We start from the raw sequence: 14,019 nt of genomic DNA, 5'->3' as shown, positions 1-14,019 counted from the left end.
GGGAGGAAAGGGGGGGTGTTAGGCAGGCTTTCCTGGGTCCGCTCTGCTTCGCTAACGTTTCCCCTCTGTTTTGAGATCAGTAAAATGCTCTCCTGGGGCAGCTGTATGGCTGCAAAGTGCTTTGAAGCGCTAGAGAATAATCAGCAGCTGCTGTTTTCTGGGCCATTTCTCCAACATTTTTCATCAGGGAAATTCCTGTCTCAGATCAAATTTGTCACTATGCTGCTAGGGAGCGAATGTGAACACGCGTGAGAACCCTCCCCTGGCCAAGTGCTACCTCCCCCAGGCTTTGATCTGCTGGGAACGCGATCCAGCACAGCCGTGAATGTAGGGATCCCGTGCCTGGCGCTGAGTGGCAGCTGGCTCTGGGGTGGGGCATGGAGGCTGTTTATACAGGGATTCCTGTGCCTAGCAGGGCACGGCAGCTGTCTCTGGAGTGGAGTGCCAGGACTGTTTATATGGATTTCCCCCTGACTGGCGCTGTGACATGCCCAATCAGCCTTTTGGGGTGTAGCTGCAGTGGTAGGAGCCCAGCCTCCGCAGGTTGGGAGCTGTTATGTAAAGGCCATTGCGCACTACCCTCCATTTGCTTCAGCACATTATCCATGAGTTGTGGTACTGACAGATTTAATCTGCTTAGGTGAGTTGCCACCTGACACCCCCCTCAATCCACAGCTGGCCCCATCTCCAGCCACAGAACCCCAGCTGCCTGCCCTGGGGCTGCTGTCAGGCCCCCATGCCCACTGGAGCCCTCCCCCAATGCTAGTGAGTTTGTCCTCAATTCGCTCCATTTCCCCATTAAACAAAGGACAGTTAATGTATGCATGCCTAGACTGGGCTGGAGGAGCAAGAGTGTGTGGTTGTGTCCTACCCATTGGGGGGCAGCATAGCCAATCCTGCCCCAGGGCAGGGGAAACAGACCAACAAGTGGGGGGGGGGGGGAGACAGGGCATGGCACATAGGGTCATATCCCTGCCAGAGGAGGTGGGGCTGGCTTCTGGGCACAGGCGTGAATGACGGTGCTTGTGCTAGGTATGGCGGGGAGCAGGAAGCCAGGCCTGTGAGGAGTCTGTTCCCAGCTGGGGAGGGAGTGTCCCGTGGTGGGAGGTGGGGCCTGGTTGGGTGTCAGGCATTCTGGGTTTTAGTCCTTGCTGCGGGAGGAGCAGTGGCATTGAGGGGGGTCAGACCGGTGGGGTCAGTCTCACCTCCCTGAAGATGAGAAGCTCACACCACATTCATCCCCACTCCCAAGATCTTGGCTTAATTGGAAGAATCAGTGCCCTCCAAATCTTCCAGAAGTGGGGTGAGTGGAGGGTGGGAGTTGGTCAGAGCTGGAGGAGGGGGGAATAGTTCTGGAGGAGGAGGAGCACTTATTTGTCTCATTTACCTTCACCCAGCCATGCTGAGGTGCTAGATTCATTGTGAAAGGGTATGATGGGGAAAGGAGGAACAGCAGAAGTCAAATTACAGCATTAATTGCTCTGGGGGGCATGGTTGCAGGGTGATGATGCACTTGTCTAACAGAAACTGAGAAGGAAAGGGGAGCCCAAGGCTAGGCTAGTAGGGAGCTGTGGATCAAGACTGAGGGCCACTGGCAGAGATGGAGGGCGACCTGTAGCTGCTCTGGGCCACATGAAGGTCCCTGGCTCACAACTGGGTGCCATCTTAAAGTGGTCCATCATATTTAGGGGTTACAGTTTGGCTCAATGGCTCTCGGCCACACCCCCTCTTACAAATTGTTCCTCAACCCTTTTAACTGGGGGCAGCTGCAGAGAAAGATTGTGGGGATCCAATAGCATCTGCCTCCATTTGCTCCCCCCGAGCAAAGGGCCCTGTGTGCTTGGGTCTTGCACTGACACCTGGTGGCAAGAGGCAGAATGACAAGGTCAGCCACCTGGAAGGCAGGATGAGCCAGACCTGCACTGCCATGGAGACAAGGGTTAAGGTGCTGGGCAAAAGGGCACAGACCCTGCAGCAAATACAACTTCTGCCACTCTCACTGGTAGCTTGAGCCCAGCCCTCTGATTGGCTGCTTATACCCCAAGAGGTGATGCAAGCAACCAATCTGAACTGCTGCAGAGCTTGTTCCCAAAGCAGCAGTGGGAAGTGGGGGAGGAGGGCAGAGGTAGAGTTAATAAGGGAATGAGTGGAGGGGCAGGCAGCTATGAAGTCACTTTAATAGCTGTGAAAAATTATAGATGAAATCTCTCCTCCCGCACTCCTTTCTCAGGCTACTTTAAACGCTGCAGAGAGCGGGGCTTGCCTGTACTTGCCCCCCCACTTGGGTTCAAATCCCCATGCAGCCACACATTCAGCCCTGCACCAAATCCTAATGAACCTCCCACCTCCATCACTCCAGAGCACAATAATGGAATGACTGACACAATACATTCAATTAATAAAAGAATGAAAGCAGTTTGATAGAATTAAAGCCAAACAACATGGGCTTATGGAAAATAGAGCCTGTCAAACTAACTTGGTATTTTTGTTGTTGTCAAAGATTAGTACTGATATTGTACACTTAGATTTTTGTAAGGCACTTGCCTTGGTGTGCCAGGACATCTTAAGAAATCAGATCAATATTAAATCACCACAGCACACATGATTAACTGGATTAAAAATTGGCTTACTGATCTCACACTGTACTTGTAAACAGAAAATCATCACTGGGTACATATATTTCTACTAGGAGCCTATAGTTCTTGGCCCTATCCTGTGTAATATTTTTAATGACACGGAAGAAATCTGACACAAAGATGGGAGGAACAGTGAATAATCTGGAGGACAGGTCAGTGATACGCAACAACCTGGTAAACTGGGTTGAAACAATATGTAATTTAATATGGCAAAATGCAAATCTAGGATGTATAAACAGGAAGCTTGAATAGAAGAAGGCACATTCTGTTACCTCTGTACATGGCACTTATGCGAATGCTGCTGGAATCCTGTGTTCAGTTCTGGTGGCCACAATGCAAGAGGGATGCTGATAAATTGGAGGGCTCAGAAAGAAAAGGCACGGGAATAATTAAAGGCTTAGAGGACCTCATAGTGAGAGACTCCAGAGGCCTGATCTATTTAGTTTAACAAAGAGAACGCATGACTTGGTCGCACTCTAGAAGTACCTACATGGGGAACAGCACTTGGATAACAGAGGGCTCATCAGACAAAGATCTAACTCCAGCTAATGGCAGGAAGTTAAACAAATTCAGACACATTTTTAACAATTTAATAATTAACTATGGAACAATGTCCTAAGGATTGTGGCAGATTCTTCATCACTGGCAATTTTAAAATCAAGATTGGATTTGTTCCAAAGTATCTGCTCTAGCTGACACAGGAATTAATTCAGGGCAGTCCTATGGCCTGTGTCATACAGGAGGTCAGAGCAGATATCCCAATGATCCCTGGTGTGTTCAGTCCTGCCTCAAATCAGCAGGCTGGTCTAGGTGTCTCTTCTGGCCCTACATGTCTTTGCTTCTGTGATGTATAATCTATGGTTCTACAAATGAGACTAACTGCATAGTGGCTTCAGGTTGGGATTGAGGGAAACTGCTAGTACCATGTGTAAGGGTGTCAACAATGCTTGCAAGGGTTTCCCTGCGCCCTCATCCTGCTTCTTGCTGCACAGCCTGCTCTAGTACCATGCCTGGGCACTGGGATCAGGGCTGCAAGGGCAAAGTGCCCCCTACTCCCACTCCCTGCTGTACAGCTCCCCCTAGCACAGTGGGTCCAGCACTGACACACACACCGTGGGCTAGTCAGGATTGTTTATTCCCTGCTCCCCCAGAGCTGGGTTTCAATAAGAGTTTTCCAGGAAAACACTGATCTGTGGGAAACACTGATTTTTGAGGGGACCAGATACCCAACAGTACAAGGGAGCGGGGAGGGGAGGGCACTGCGCCTGAGGTGATGTGGCTGGGTAAGTCCCAGAGAGCTGGTTAGTGTTATCATATTTCCTTCACAGTGAGGGTGAAACTAAGGCATAGGGGGAAGGGATGCACCTCAGGTTACCCAGCCAGCTGGGGACAGAACCCTGGAGTTTTGGATGCCAACCCCCAAGTTGTCCAGGCTTCAGAGATGTGTGTGGTCCCAGGTGGCCGTGCATTGGAGGATAGAGTCCTGGGTGCCTGTATGTCTGGGGAGGTCCCAGGAGTCCATGAGTCCAGGACGGACTGCCCCCCGGGCACCGCACTGCCCCCCATCTCAACGGACCAGGTGGAAGGTGAGCCAGTAGACGATGAGTGGCTGGCAGGCAGCAGCCCCCAGGGTGACATAGGTCTGACCACGCCCACTGCCCCTGGGATGCCCCATCCCATCTGGTGCCAGTGATGGGTGCAGCTTCATTCGCAGGGAGCGTGCCTGGGGGAAGACAACATTAGATTTAGGGGGAAGTCTGATCTGGTAACCTACCTGCCCTGTCTCCTCTCCCTGTCCCCACCTCACCTGTGGGAAGACACCATTAGACCAGGGGGATGAATTGATAGCCACCAATCCCTACTCCCTCGCCTCATGCAGCCCCATGCCCAGCCCCCACCTCCAGGATTGTGGGGACTGCACTGCCTGCATGGGGTCAGTTCTACATTGCAGCGACAGTCGCTGAAGGAGCCATTATCAAGTCTTACGATACCCTCAGACTGATGCCCCACTTTCAAAGACCTACTGTCCCCACTACCCTGCAGCTAGGATTGGCAGATCCCACCTCCTTGGGACTGGGAGATGAGCCCATGGGATGGCCTTGAAGGGACCAGAGCCTCACTCACTTCTGAGACTCTTCCTCTAGTTGCATTCCCAAGCACCTCCCCTCTGTGATCTTACAGAGGCTATAGCTAGTGTAGAGGGGTGACTCCCATTCCTCGGTGTCAGGGCTCTATCTATATAGGGGCTGTTCCTAGGGCTTACGAAAATTATAGGTGCCCCTTTAGGGCCCTGCACTCACCAGGAAGTACATGAGGGCACAGGATGTCCAGGCAAAGGCCACGTAATACCCATCACTGCCAAAGAGCAGTCCCCCCAGAACAGCCAGGATCATCCTGGAGGAGACAGAAATTAGGGGAAGGCAATGAGGAGGGCTCCCCAGATTTTCCCTCCCCCTCCAGCACGCCATCCAGCCCTCCACGCCATCCAGCCCTGCGTGCAGACTCACCCCACGTATTTGTATCCACTGTAGGCCAGAATGTCGAAGGGCGTGAGGTCGCTCTGCACCGTCACTAGGTACAGACTGAGCAGCAGGGCGAGGACTTCAATAACAACCCACACAAAGGCAGTACTGGCACACATGCCCAGCACCTCCGGAGAGAACCTGCCAGGGAACCATGATAGCAAACCAGCCTTAACTTCTGCCTCTGGGATGAGATACAGGTGCTATTTATACAGGGATCCCTTGCCTGGTGGCTGAGATACAGCCATCTCTGGAATGGGGCACGGGGGCTGTTTACCAGCACATAGCAAAGATATCCCCAAGTTGGAGAGAGGAAGTGAGGGAGACTCCTGCAACTGACAGAAGCAGTAGCAGGGAATTAGAGAGAGGTGGGAATCACCCAACCTGGAACTTGGCCAGGAGGACACCGGGTTCACACTTCAGCTTTTGGCAAAAACACCAGAGGACACTCCACACCTGGGAATCACTGGGAGAAAGGACCCACCGTGCTAGGGCATTGGGGTGAGTGCTGCCTGCGAGGGCAGAGCATCTCTGACAAAGCCTAAGGGGGAAAGGTGGCCTCAGAGGTTGGGGGTACAGGGAAGCAGGACTCACCTTTGCTGCAGACCAAGGGCCATGCCGGCCAAGAGAATGTAGGTGATAAAAGCCATGCCTGAAACACACACATAGTTGACGTGTGAGCTAGAGCTTCTGCTGAGGGAGAGACATGGCCCATAGACAGGGCAGAGAACATGAGGGGCGGGGATCAACCTCCTGGGAGCAGGGCTAGCCATGTCTGCCTGCCTGCCTAAATCAGGGGTTCACACACTTTTGCACTAATGACCCTTTTCACACTGCAGATCCCAGAGTGTGTCCCAGTCAGACATTAAAAACACTTTTTTATATTTAACGCTATTGTAAATGCTGGAGATGAAGCATGGTTGAGGTAGAAGCTGACAGCTTGTGACACCCAGTTTGAGAACCCCTGGCTTAACTGACCGAGCAGTCTGTCCATCCACCAACACCCGTACATTCCCATTCACTCACCCCTGCATCCATTCTTCCCCAACACATCCTCTCTGTCTGTCTCACACCAACTGCTCTCGCCGACACCAGATACAGACAGAAAGAGGGGGTCCTTAGACTCTAGCTACCAGTCCTAAGAGAAGGGTCATTGGCTCTGGCCTCTGGAGCTATGAGTGGGTGGGTTGTCAGGGTGGAGGGCATCAGACTTGACTAACCTGGATTAGGAGACAAGGCCCCTCCCCATCACTATTTGCAGACCCCTCTGCTTGATCATACTCACTGGGAATATACAGGTCGGGTGCGTTGATGTCCTGCCGGGGGGTGAGGGGTGTGTCCCTGCTATACCGAACCTCCCAGTTCTAAAGAGAAGGGAGAGTGATTGGATACTGCAAAAAAACAACAAGAAGTCCTGTGGCACCTTAAAGACTATGCCCTAATAAATCTGTTAGTGCTTAAGGTTCCACCGGACTCCTCAGTGTTTTTGCAGATACAGACTAATATAGCTACCCCTGACATTGGATACTGAGACCAAGCCTGGCAGATTCTTATCTGTGAAACAGGTGAAATTGAAGCACAGACAAGAGCGTCATCATGGAGCTATGCCAATGGCAGAAGCCAGAGCTCTGGCTGCCCTGGCACCCCCTTCCCACCTCCACCCTGCACTAGCCCACTAAACCATAATTGCCTCCCAGAACAGCAAACAGAGTCCACAAGTCCTGGCTCTCACACCCCTCCCCTATATCCCATTAGATCCCACGCCACTCTCAGAACTCAGAGGTCATGACTCTCAACCCCACAGCCAGCTCCAAGACCCCATAGCTTGTGCATCTAGGTGTGCAGCAAGGACTCTCTGTACCTGGTGTGCATAGGGGAAGAGTAGCAGTGCCAGCTTCTTGGTCACATAGGCAGTGTCCACAGCGAAGAAATACTTGAGTTTGTTCACAGACATGAACCTGTGGATCTGTGCAGGCAGAATGATGAGGTTATAACACTGGAAAGAGGTCACGGGAGCTATTGCATCAGGAAGAGCAGGTGGTTGCACTGTAGAGGGCTATCATACTGGTTAATGGCAGGGCTATCACAGCAGGCTGCAATAGGGGGTTACTGCACTGGGTAAAATGGGATGTGTGTGACAGAGGGTTACTGAATTGAGGGGTGCATACTGACAGGACAACGCCTATCACTAGTCAATCAGTGACCTCCCCATTCTCCTGTGGGGGCCAGATCCAATTATAGAGAAGAAACTGAGACAAAGAGACAGGGAGGGAAACAAGGAGTCCTGGCACCCAGTGTCCCCTTCCCTTCTACAGCCCAGCAGTCCTGACTCGCAGACTGCCCACTGTAACTAGCTGACTGTGCTTCCCTTTTGAGGGAGTCATGAAGACTCAAGTTTCCTCTACCCTGCAGCGGCGTACTGCCAGAGAAGGTTTTCCCCACTATTAGGGCACAGGGTATGGAGACTCCAGGAGCTGTAGAGCATTCATCACCCCCAATCTGCCTCCCCTCCCCAATTCTAACCCAGTGGAGTACAGAGGTCCTAATCCTCCCCACCTCCTTGTGGACAATGTCCTTTCCCTGGCTGGCGATGGAGGACCCATAGGCCACGGCCACATTGGCCACTGGGTCAGTCAGAAGGGTATTGAAGCCCATATCGATTCCTGAGGCAGGGGCCCCTTGTGAATGCGGGAAGCCAGCACTGGTGTCGTCGAAGAGCTGGTGGGGGTCTGGGGCAGGAGGAACCAGGGGGCCCCGGCCTCGGTGCTTGGAGCCTGCAATACATTTGAAATCAACATTGATTAAATGTGCAGATGACATGCAGGTTGGTAAGCAATGGCTGGGGCAGGGCTGTCGTAGAAAGCGATCTGAATTGGGGGGGGGGGGGCAAAGCCCATTCAGACACAATATATTTTAATACAGCCAAATGTTCAGTCACCAATCTAGGAACGCTGGCTGGGGTCAGGCCCTGAGTTGAGACTATCCCTGGAGAGCAGGATCCAGGGGTCATAGTGGACAAGCAACTAACCACAACCTCCCAGTGCAATGCTGTGACAAAAAGGACTAAGGTGACCCCTGGAGTCACCCAATCCAGTGGTTCCCAATCGCTGGTCTGCAGACCAGTGCCAGGCTGTGAATCATTGGTTGCTGGGCTGCGGCATAGTGCCAGGACACGCCCTTGGCTTGACAGGCCTGTACCATTGCTGGTTCCTGTGCTGGTCTCTCCCGCAGCCTGACAGGGGTGCCAAGCCCTTTGCCCAGCTCAGCAAGGGGTAGGGGCTGCCAGGGGGAGTGAGGGGGTCAGCTTGCAGTGCCTCACCTGCCCTGCAGAGCACTAGCTGCCCTGGCTCTGCCCCTGCGGCCGATTGTTTATTCTGGCTCCTCTGCGTGGGATGGACTCAACTGTTGCTGGGGGAGCCACGGAGGGACTGTCAAGGGACCCTGGCTGCTGACAGAGGCCCCCAGCGGAAATGCGAGACCTTTCCGCCTGCCCCATGTGCGTTCCGGTCATGGAGGCGGGTTGGAACATTCTGGCTTCTCATACTGCAGCTGCTCCTGACTTCCCGAGGGATGCCAGGTAGACTGGAGCTGCTCTGCTCAGTTCATGTGTGGGGCGTGCAGGCTGGGGGGGAGCTAGATGTTCACCTTTCCCTCTCTCCAGGGATGAGGACTAGTGCAGTTAGGTGGGGACAGAGAGGAGTTTGGGTTGTCTAACTCAGTGTTTCTGAAAGTGTACTGTGGAAACACTTTCAGAAACACATTAACTGGCTGCCCTGGTTTGTTTATGTCACGGCCCCCATTGGCTCCGTTTCGTCCTTTGCAGCCGTGACTGCGGTACATAAACAAACCAGGGCGGTCAGTTAATGTGTTTCTGAAAGTGTTTCCACAGTACACTTTCAGAAACACTGGTCTAACTTGTTTCCCTCTGGCTTGCAGGCAGAACAAAAGCCCTAGCTCACGACATTTACATGATTAAATTTCAGACAAAGTTTACATAGGAGTTAATGGCTCAAGAGAAGAAAGGACAGGATTCTTGTAACAGAATTTTTTTAGCGTTGTAGATCTCTGCAAACTTTGATCTATTTCAACATCATGTATTGTGTGGGTACAGATGCGATGTAAAAGAACACATGACCTCTTAACATTAATTACCATGATGAAAATGCAAGTAACCAAAACAAATGCTACCAGTCCACCAAAGGTTTGTGAATGGGTTTGCCAGTCTGTGGTATAAGAAAGGTTGGGAACCACTGACCCAATCCATAACAAGGAGGATGTAAGTAGGAGCATGAAGCACTGGGTAGATCTTTACTGGAACAGTGCATGCAGTTCTGGGGCAACAGGTTGAAAAAAAAGTGGATGTGGAAAGGAGGAGCCATCAAAGTGACTTGAGGGCTGGAGAATAAGGTTGTGTCTACTTTTATGATTAAAACTTATCAGGGTGCGAGAAAATACCCTCCTGACTGACAACAAAAATGTAATGACAGAACACACCGGTATGGACACCACTTTGTTGCTGGGAGGGCATCTCCTGCTGACAAAGCTCCTGCCCCTTGCTGGGGGTGGCTTTAGGCTAGGTACCTTATCCCGGCAAGGCCTTAGCCACACGCTGTGCTGCTCAGTGTAGACAGCCTCCGCGCTCCCTCCAGGGCTGTGTCTAGACTGGCAAGTTTTTCTGCAAAATCATCTGCTTTTGCGGAAAAACTTGCCAGCTGTCTACACTGGCCACTTTAATTTCCACAAAAGCACTGACGATCTCATGTAAGATTGTCAGTGCTTTTGCAGAAAAACTATGCAGCTCCCGTTCGGGCAAAAGTCTTTTTCCGAAAGACTTTTGCGCAAAAGGGCCAGTGTAGACAGCAGAGATTTCTTTTTCGCAAAAAAGCCCCGATCGCAAAAATGGTGAGCAGGGCTTTTTTGTGGAAAAACGTGTCTAGATTGGCCACGGACGCTTTTCCACAAAAAGTGCTTTTGCAGAAAAGCGTCCTGCCAATCTAGACGCTCTTTTCCGAAAATGCTTTTAATGGAAAACTTTTCAGTTAAAAGCATTTGCGGAAAATCATGCCAGTGTAGACACAGCCCTGCTGTTTAACTTACCCAAGAGCACGGCAAGAGGCGACTCACTCACCGGCGCTCTGGAGAGGAGCAACTAGGAGAATGGGGAGCAAGTGGGAATTGAGGCGGCTCTTTTCTTCCCGGCTTGGGGCGGGGGCGCCTTACAGTAACTCCTGCCGGGCCCCGCGCTCCCTTCCCCAGCTCGTGCCAGGATGGTGCGGGGGGTGGGGGCGAGCCCCGCTACGACGGGCGCTGCCCCACAACCACGCCGAGCCCCCCGAGAGCAGGGGGGGCGGGACGAGCAGGGACAAGCCAGGCCGGCGGGGGGGGGGGGTGCAGCCCCCTGCCAAGCTGCGGGAGCCCGAGGCCGGGGCCAGCGCGGGACGTGGGGCGAACGGGCCCCGCACTCACCTTGGCCCCCGTAGCCCTGGGGATAGGCCATGGCGGGCGCAGCGCGCGCCCGGCCCCGCGCGCCTCGCTGCCTAGGAACGACAATGAGCCGCGGGCGCGTTCACTGGCCCCTCGATCGCGGCGGGCGCCCAGGCGCGGACCCCGGGGCACCCGGCAGCGGCCACGTCTCCAGCCACACGCCCTCCCCAGCTCCGATTGGCCGCCTGCTCACGTGGTTGGCCAACACGTCACGCTGATTGGGCCAGGGGAGATCGATCCAGACGCAATTGGTCCAATGGAAAGTCGGAAGGCGGGATGAGCGGCAGTCGTGAGGAGCGCATGCGTATTTCTTGCCGATGAAGTTCTCCAGGCCAGGAGGAAGGGAGCGGGCAGGTGCGAAGGAGCAAGTGGCGTGGGCGGGGGAGGCGCTCCGCCGGGGAGCTGCATACTAGAGTCGTGCTCCGTACCGCGGTTAGCGGCTCCCAGCAGCTACATGTCAGAGCAGAGCTTCTCAGACCTCATTGCATCCTAACCCGCTTCCCACAGCAAAACCACAGCAAAAATCCCAGCACGACCCCAGAGTCTATCCAATCCCCGCCGGCGGGGGGGGAAGCAAAGTCAAAGCTGCTAACCTGAGCCTACTCAGGGCTGATGCTGATTCCTGAGCTTGACTGCCCTGGACTGAATCTCTGGGGCTTCCACTTTGGCCCCAGGCCGTGGGTCCCAGATTCCAGCATGTCTGATGTCAGCTCTGGTGACCCCATTAAAAGAAGTAACAACCCACTTTAGAGTCCTGACCAATGTTCTCTGTAATTTTGTCCATCCATATGTGGAATAAAGTTTGTTATGTGCACTGAGGCATGTGTGGATGTGCACCACCAGTAGAAAGTGGTTGCAAATGATAAGAGACTGATCAAAGTAAGTTACTAAACAAAACATGACAGCTTAACAATAGTTCTAATTATCTTTTTCACAAGCCAGGCATCCTCCTAGCTTGGGCCTGATCCTTCTCCCTATTCAGTCTCAGATGTTTCCAGCAAGTATCTTGGGTGGCAAGAGAGATCTGATAACTGCCTCTATTGTTTGTTTTCCTACCTTAATATCCCTTTTGCCCAAGCAGCAATTCTTTGTGTTCAGTTCAAACTTTTCTCCCATGAGTGGAAAAGTACCAGATCCAAAACAGGTTCCAGCATCACTGGCCAAACTGTATGTCCTGGCATGACCAATCACAATCCAGGCTAACAGGAAATACAAGACTATTCACAGGTCATTGGTTTGAGTACTGAGTTATGTTTCTGGATTCAGGGAAGTAGTCATGTTGGCCTGTTTCAGCAAAAACAACAAGGAGTCTGGTGGTACTTTAAATAGTAATATATTTACTAGGGCATTGATTAGAGCATAAACTTATTGAGCTACAACTCACTTCCTCAGATGCTCAAGAGAAAAAGAAAGGGGGGGGGGAGGGGAGGAAGGCTAGAGATGGGAGTGCAACATGAGTGCTAATAAACCAGAATGGATGTGACTCATCTCCAACAGCAGTGGGAAGGCAAGAGTACCTGAATGGGAAATTACCTATTGTAATGCGAGAACCACTCCATGAGTTTATGTAGACCTTGGCTCAGGGAGTCAAAGTTTGCATATGAATTCCAGCTCAGCAATTTCTCTCTGCAGTCTATTTTTGAAGTTTTTCTGTTTAACCGCAGCTTGCTAGTCCAAAACTGTGTGCCCAGGGTAGGTTAAAGTGCTCCCCCAGAGCACGTCTAGACTACCCTTGGCTTCCAAAAGTAGATATGCAAATTCGGTGCAAATTTGCATGTCTTCTTTGGATCCCTTTTTGAGAAGAGGTTTTTTTGAAAAAAAAAAAAAAAGCAGTCTAGATGGGTTTTTTCATGCAACCCCCCCCTTTTTCGAAAGAACCCTATAAACCTCATTTTGGAGGAATAAAGGTTATTTAAAAAAAGGGGGGGGTGCGTGAAAACCCCCTTTCTAGCCTGCTTTTCCTGAAAAACCTCTTCCGAAAAAGGAATTGGAAGACGATATGCAAATTCACACCAAATTTGAGGGTAGTCTAGACATGCCCCCACTGGCTTTTGGATGTTGCCATTTGTAATCTGATTTGTATCCATTTATTCTTTTGCGTAGAGACGGTCTGGTTTGTCCGATGTACATGGGAGAGGGGCATTATTGGCACGATGGCCTATCCTAGTGATGCTATCAATATCATGGACCTAACCACAGCGGTGATACCATCAAAGGATTGTTCACGTGCATATCTACTAATGTAATATATGTTCCACATTTCCATCAGGTGCACCTACACCACCAGAAAAATATCAGGAATATGAGTGCACACCTCCTTTACAAAATACTCTGAGGAAGGTGCACTCATCAGCTAGTGTAAGGATCCTGATTTAATTGTGCTGTTCCAGCCAGGGGAAAAGGAAAAATAAATACACAGAGAAGAGGAGGGGCCCAAGGCAGCCACCTATGGGGCTTTTGCTGGGGAAGAGTTTGTGTCTGAATAATAATCAGATACATTTTTTTAAACAGAGCCTGCAGGAACTAGCCAAATCTCAGCTCTCACTGGGAGACTGAGCCCATTGGGCCCCATCTGGATTCCACAGCACACACACCCTCCATACACACATTTTGTGTCAGTAGCTCCTACCTTCCCTGAGAGAGACCAAGACTGGATCCTGCATCCACATCCAGGTTCCACACTTCCAAAAGCTGGTGACAAATCTAGAGGAGCTCAGAGAAGAGCCACAAGAAGGATCTGAGACTGGAGAACCTGCCTTCCAGAGAGAGGCAGAAGGAGCTCAATTTAGTTTATCCCAGAGAGGGGCAAGATCCCAGTCTCACAGCATCTCCATGGGGATGAGATTTCTTGGAGCAGAGGGTTCTCAATGTCACAGTAAAAAGATGAGCTAGAGCCAAGGGCTGGGAACCAACACCAGACACAGCATGGAACTGAGGGTCACATGTTCAATGGGGAGAGAGGACTTACATTTGGAGCACCTGCTCTAGGGATAGGGGAAGGGGTTCTCCATCATGTGGGGTCTTTCTAAAAGCTCAGGGCCTGCATTACCAGCAGCTGTGGGTGGGGTGCAGGAAGCCCTGTTGGGAAATACCCAGTGTGGATGATACAGGAGTCAGAATGGAGAATCAGAAGGCCCTTTGGCCTTTTGAGTCACCCCCCTCCACCCCCGGTAAATCCTGAGGCAAGGGAGTTCTGCTGCTCACCCACTGAGGCTAGGTCTAGACTACACTCTTTTATGGGAAAAAGCCATGCAAATTGTGCTCCCCAGTTTGCGTATCTTTTTCCGATTGCTTTTCTGGAAGAGGCTTTTCTATCATTTGACGCCATCTAGACCGCAGAAGACATGAGGGAGCAGAGGTTTGGGGGATCACAGGAG

The 14,019-nt window shown here is 51.8% G+C and overlaps 1 protein-coding gene across 1 annotated transcript; it reads right to left on the bottom strand.

The window, feature by feature from the left end:
* Positions 1-2,816: 2,816 nt before the first annotated feature.
* On the bottom strand, positions 2,817-10,821 carry YIF1A (Yip1 interacting factor homolog A, membrane trafficking protein). The gene is made up of 8 exons (XM_075938953.1): positions 10,625-10,821; positions 7,715-7,932; positions 7,020-7,124; positions 6,444-6,522; positions 5,753-5,810; positions 5,144-5,299; positions 4,937-5,030; positions 2,817-4,359 (listed from the first exon to the last, which is right to left on the bottom strand). Exons 1-8 carry the CDS (start codon positions 10,653-10,655, stop codon positions 4,204-4,206), a joined length of 897 nt encoding a protein of 298 aa, XP_075795068.1. The 5' UTR covers positions 10,656-10,821; the 3' UTR covers positions 2,817-4,203.
* Positions 10,822-14,019: the final 3,198 nt, after the last annotated feature.

The sequence above is a fragment of the Pelodiscus sinensis genome, chromosome 11 (genome assembly GCF_049634645.1).
Source record: "Pelodiscus sinensis isolate JC-2024 chromosome 11, ASM4963464v1, whole genome shotgun sequence".
Taxonomy (NCBI): domain Eukaryota; kingdom Metazoa; phylum Chordata; order Testudines; family Trionychidae; genus Pelodiscus; species Pelodiscus sinensis.
This window is presented reverse-complemented; position numbering and strand designations above follow the sequence as displayed.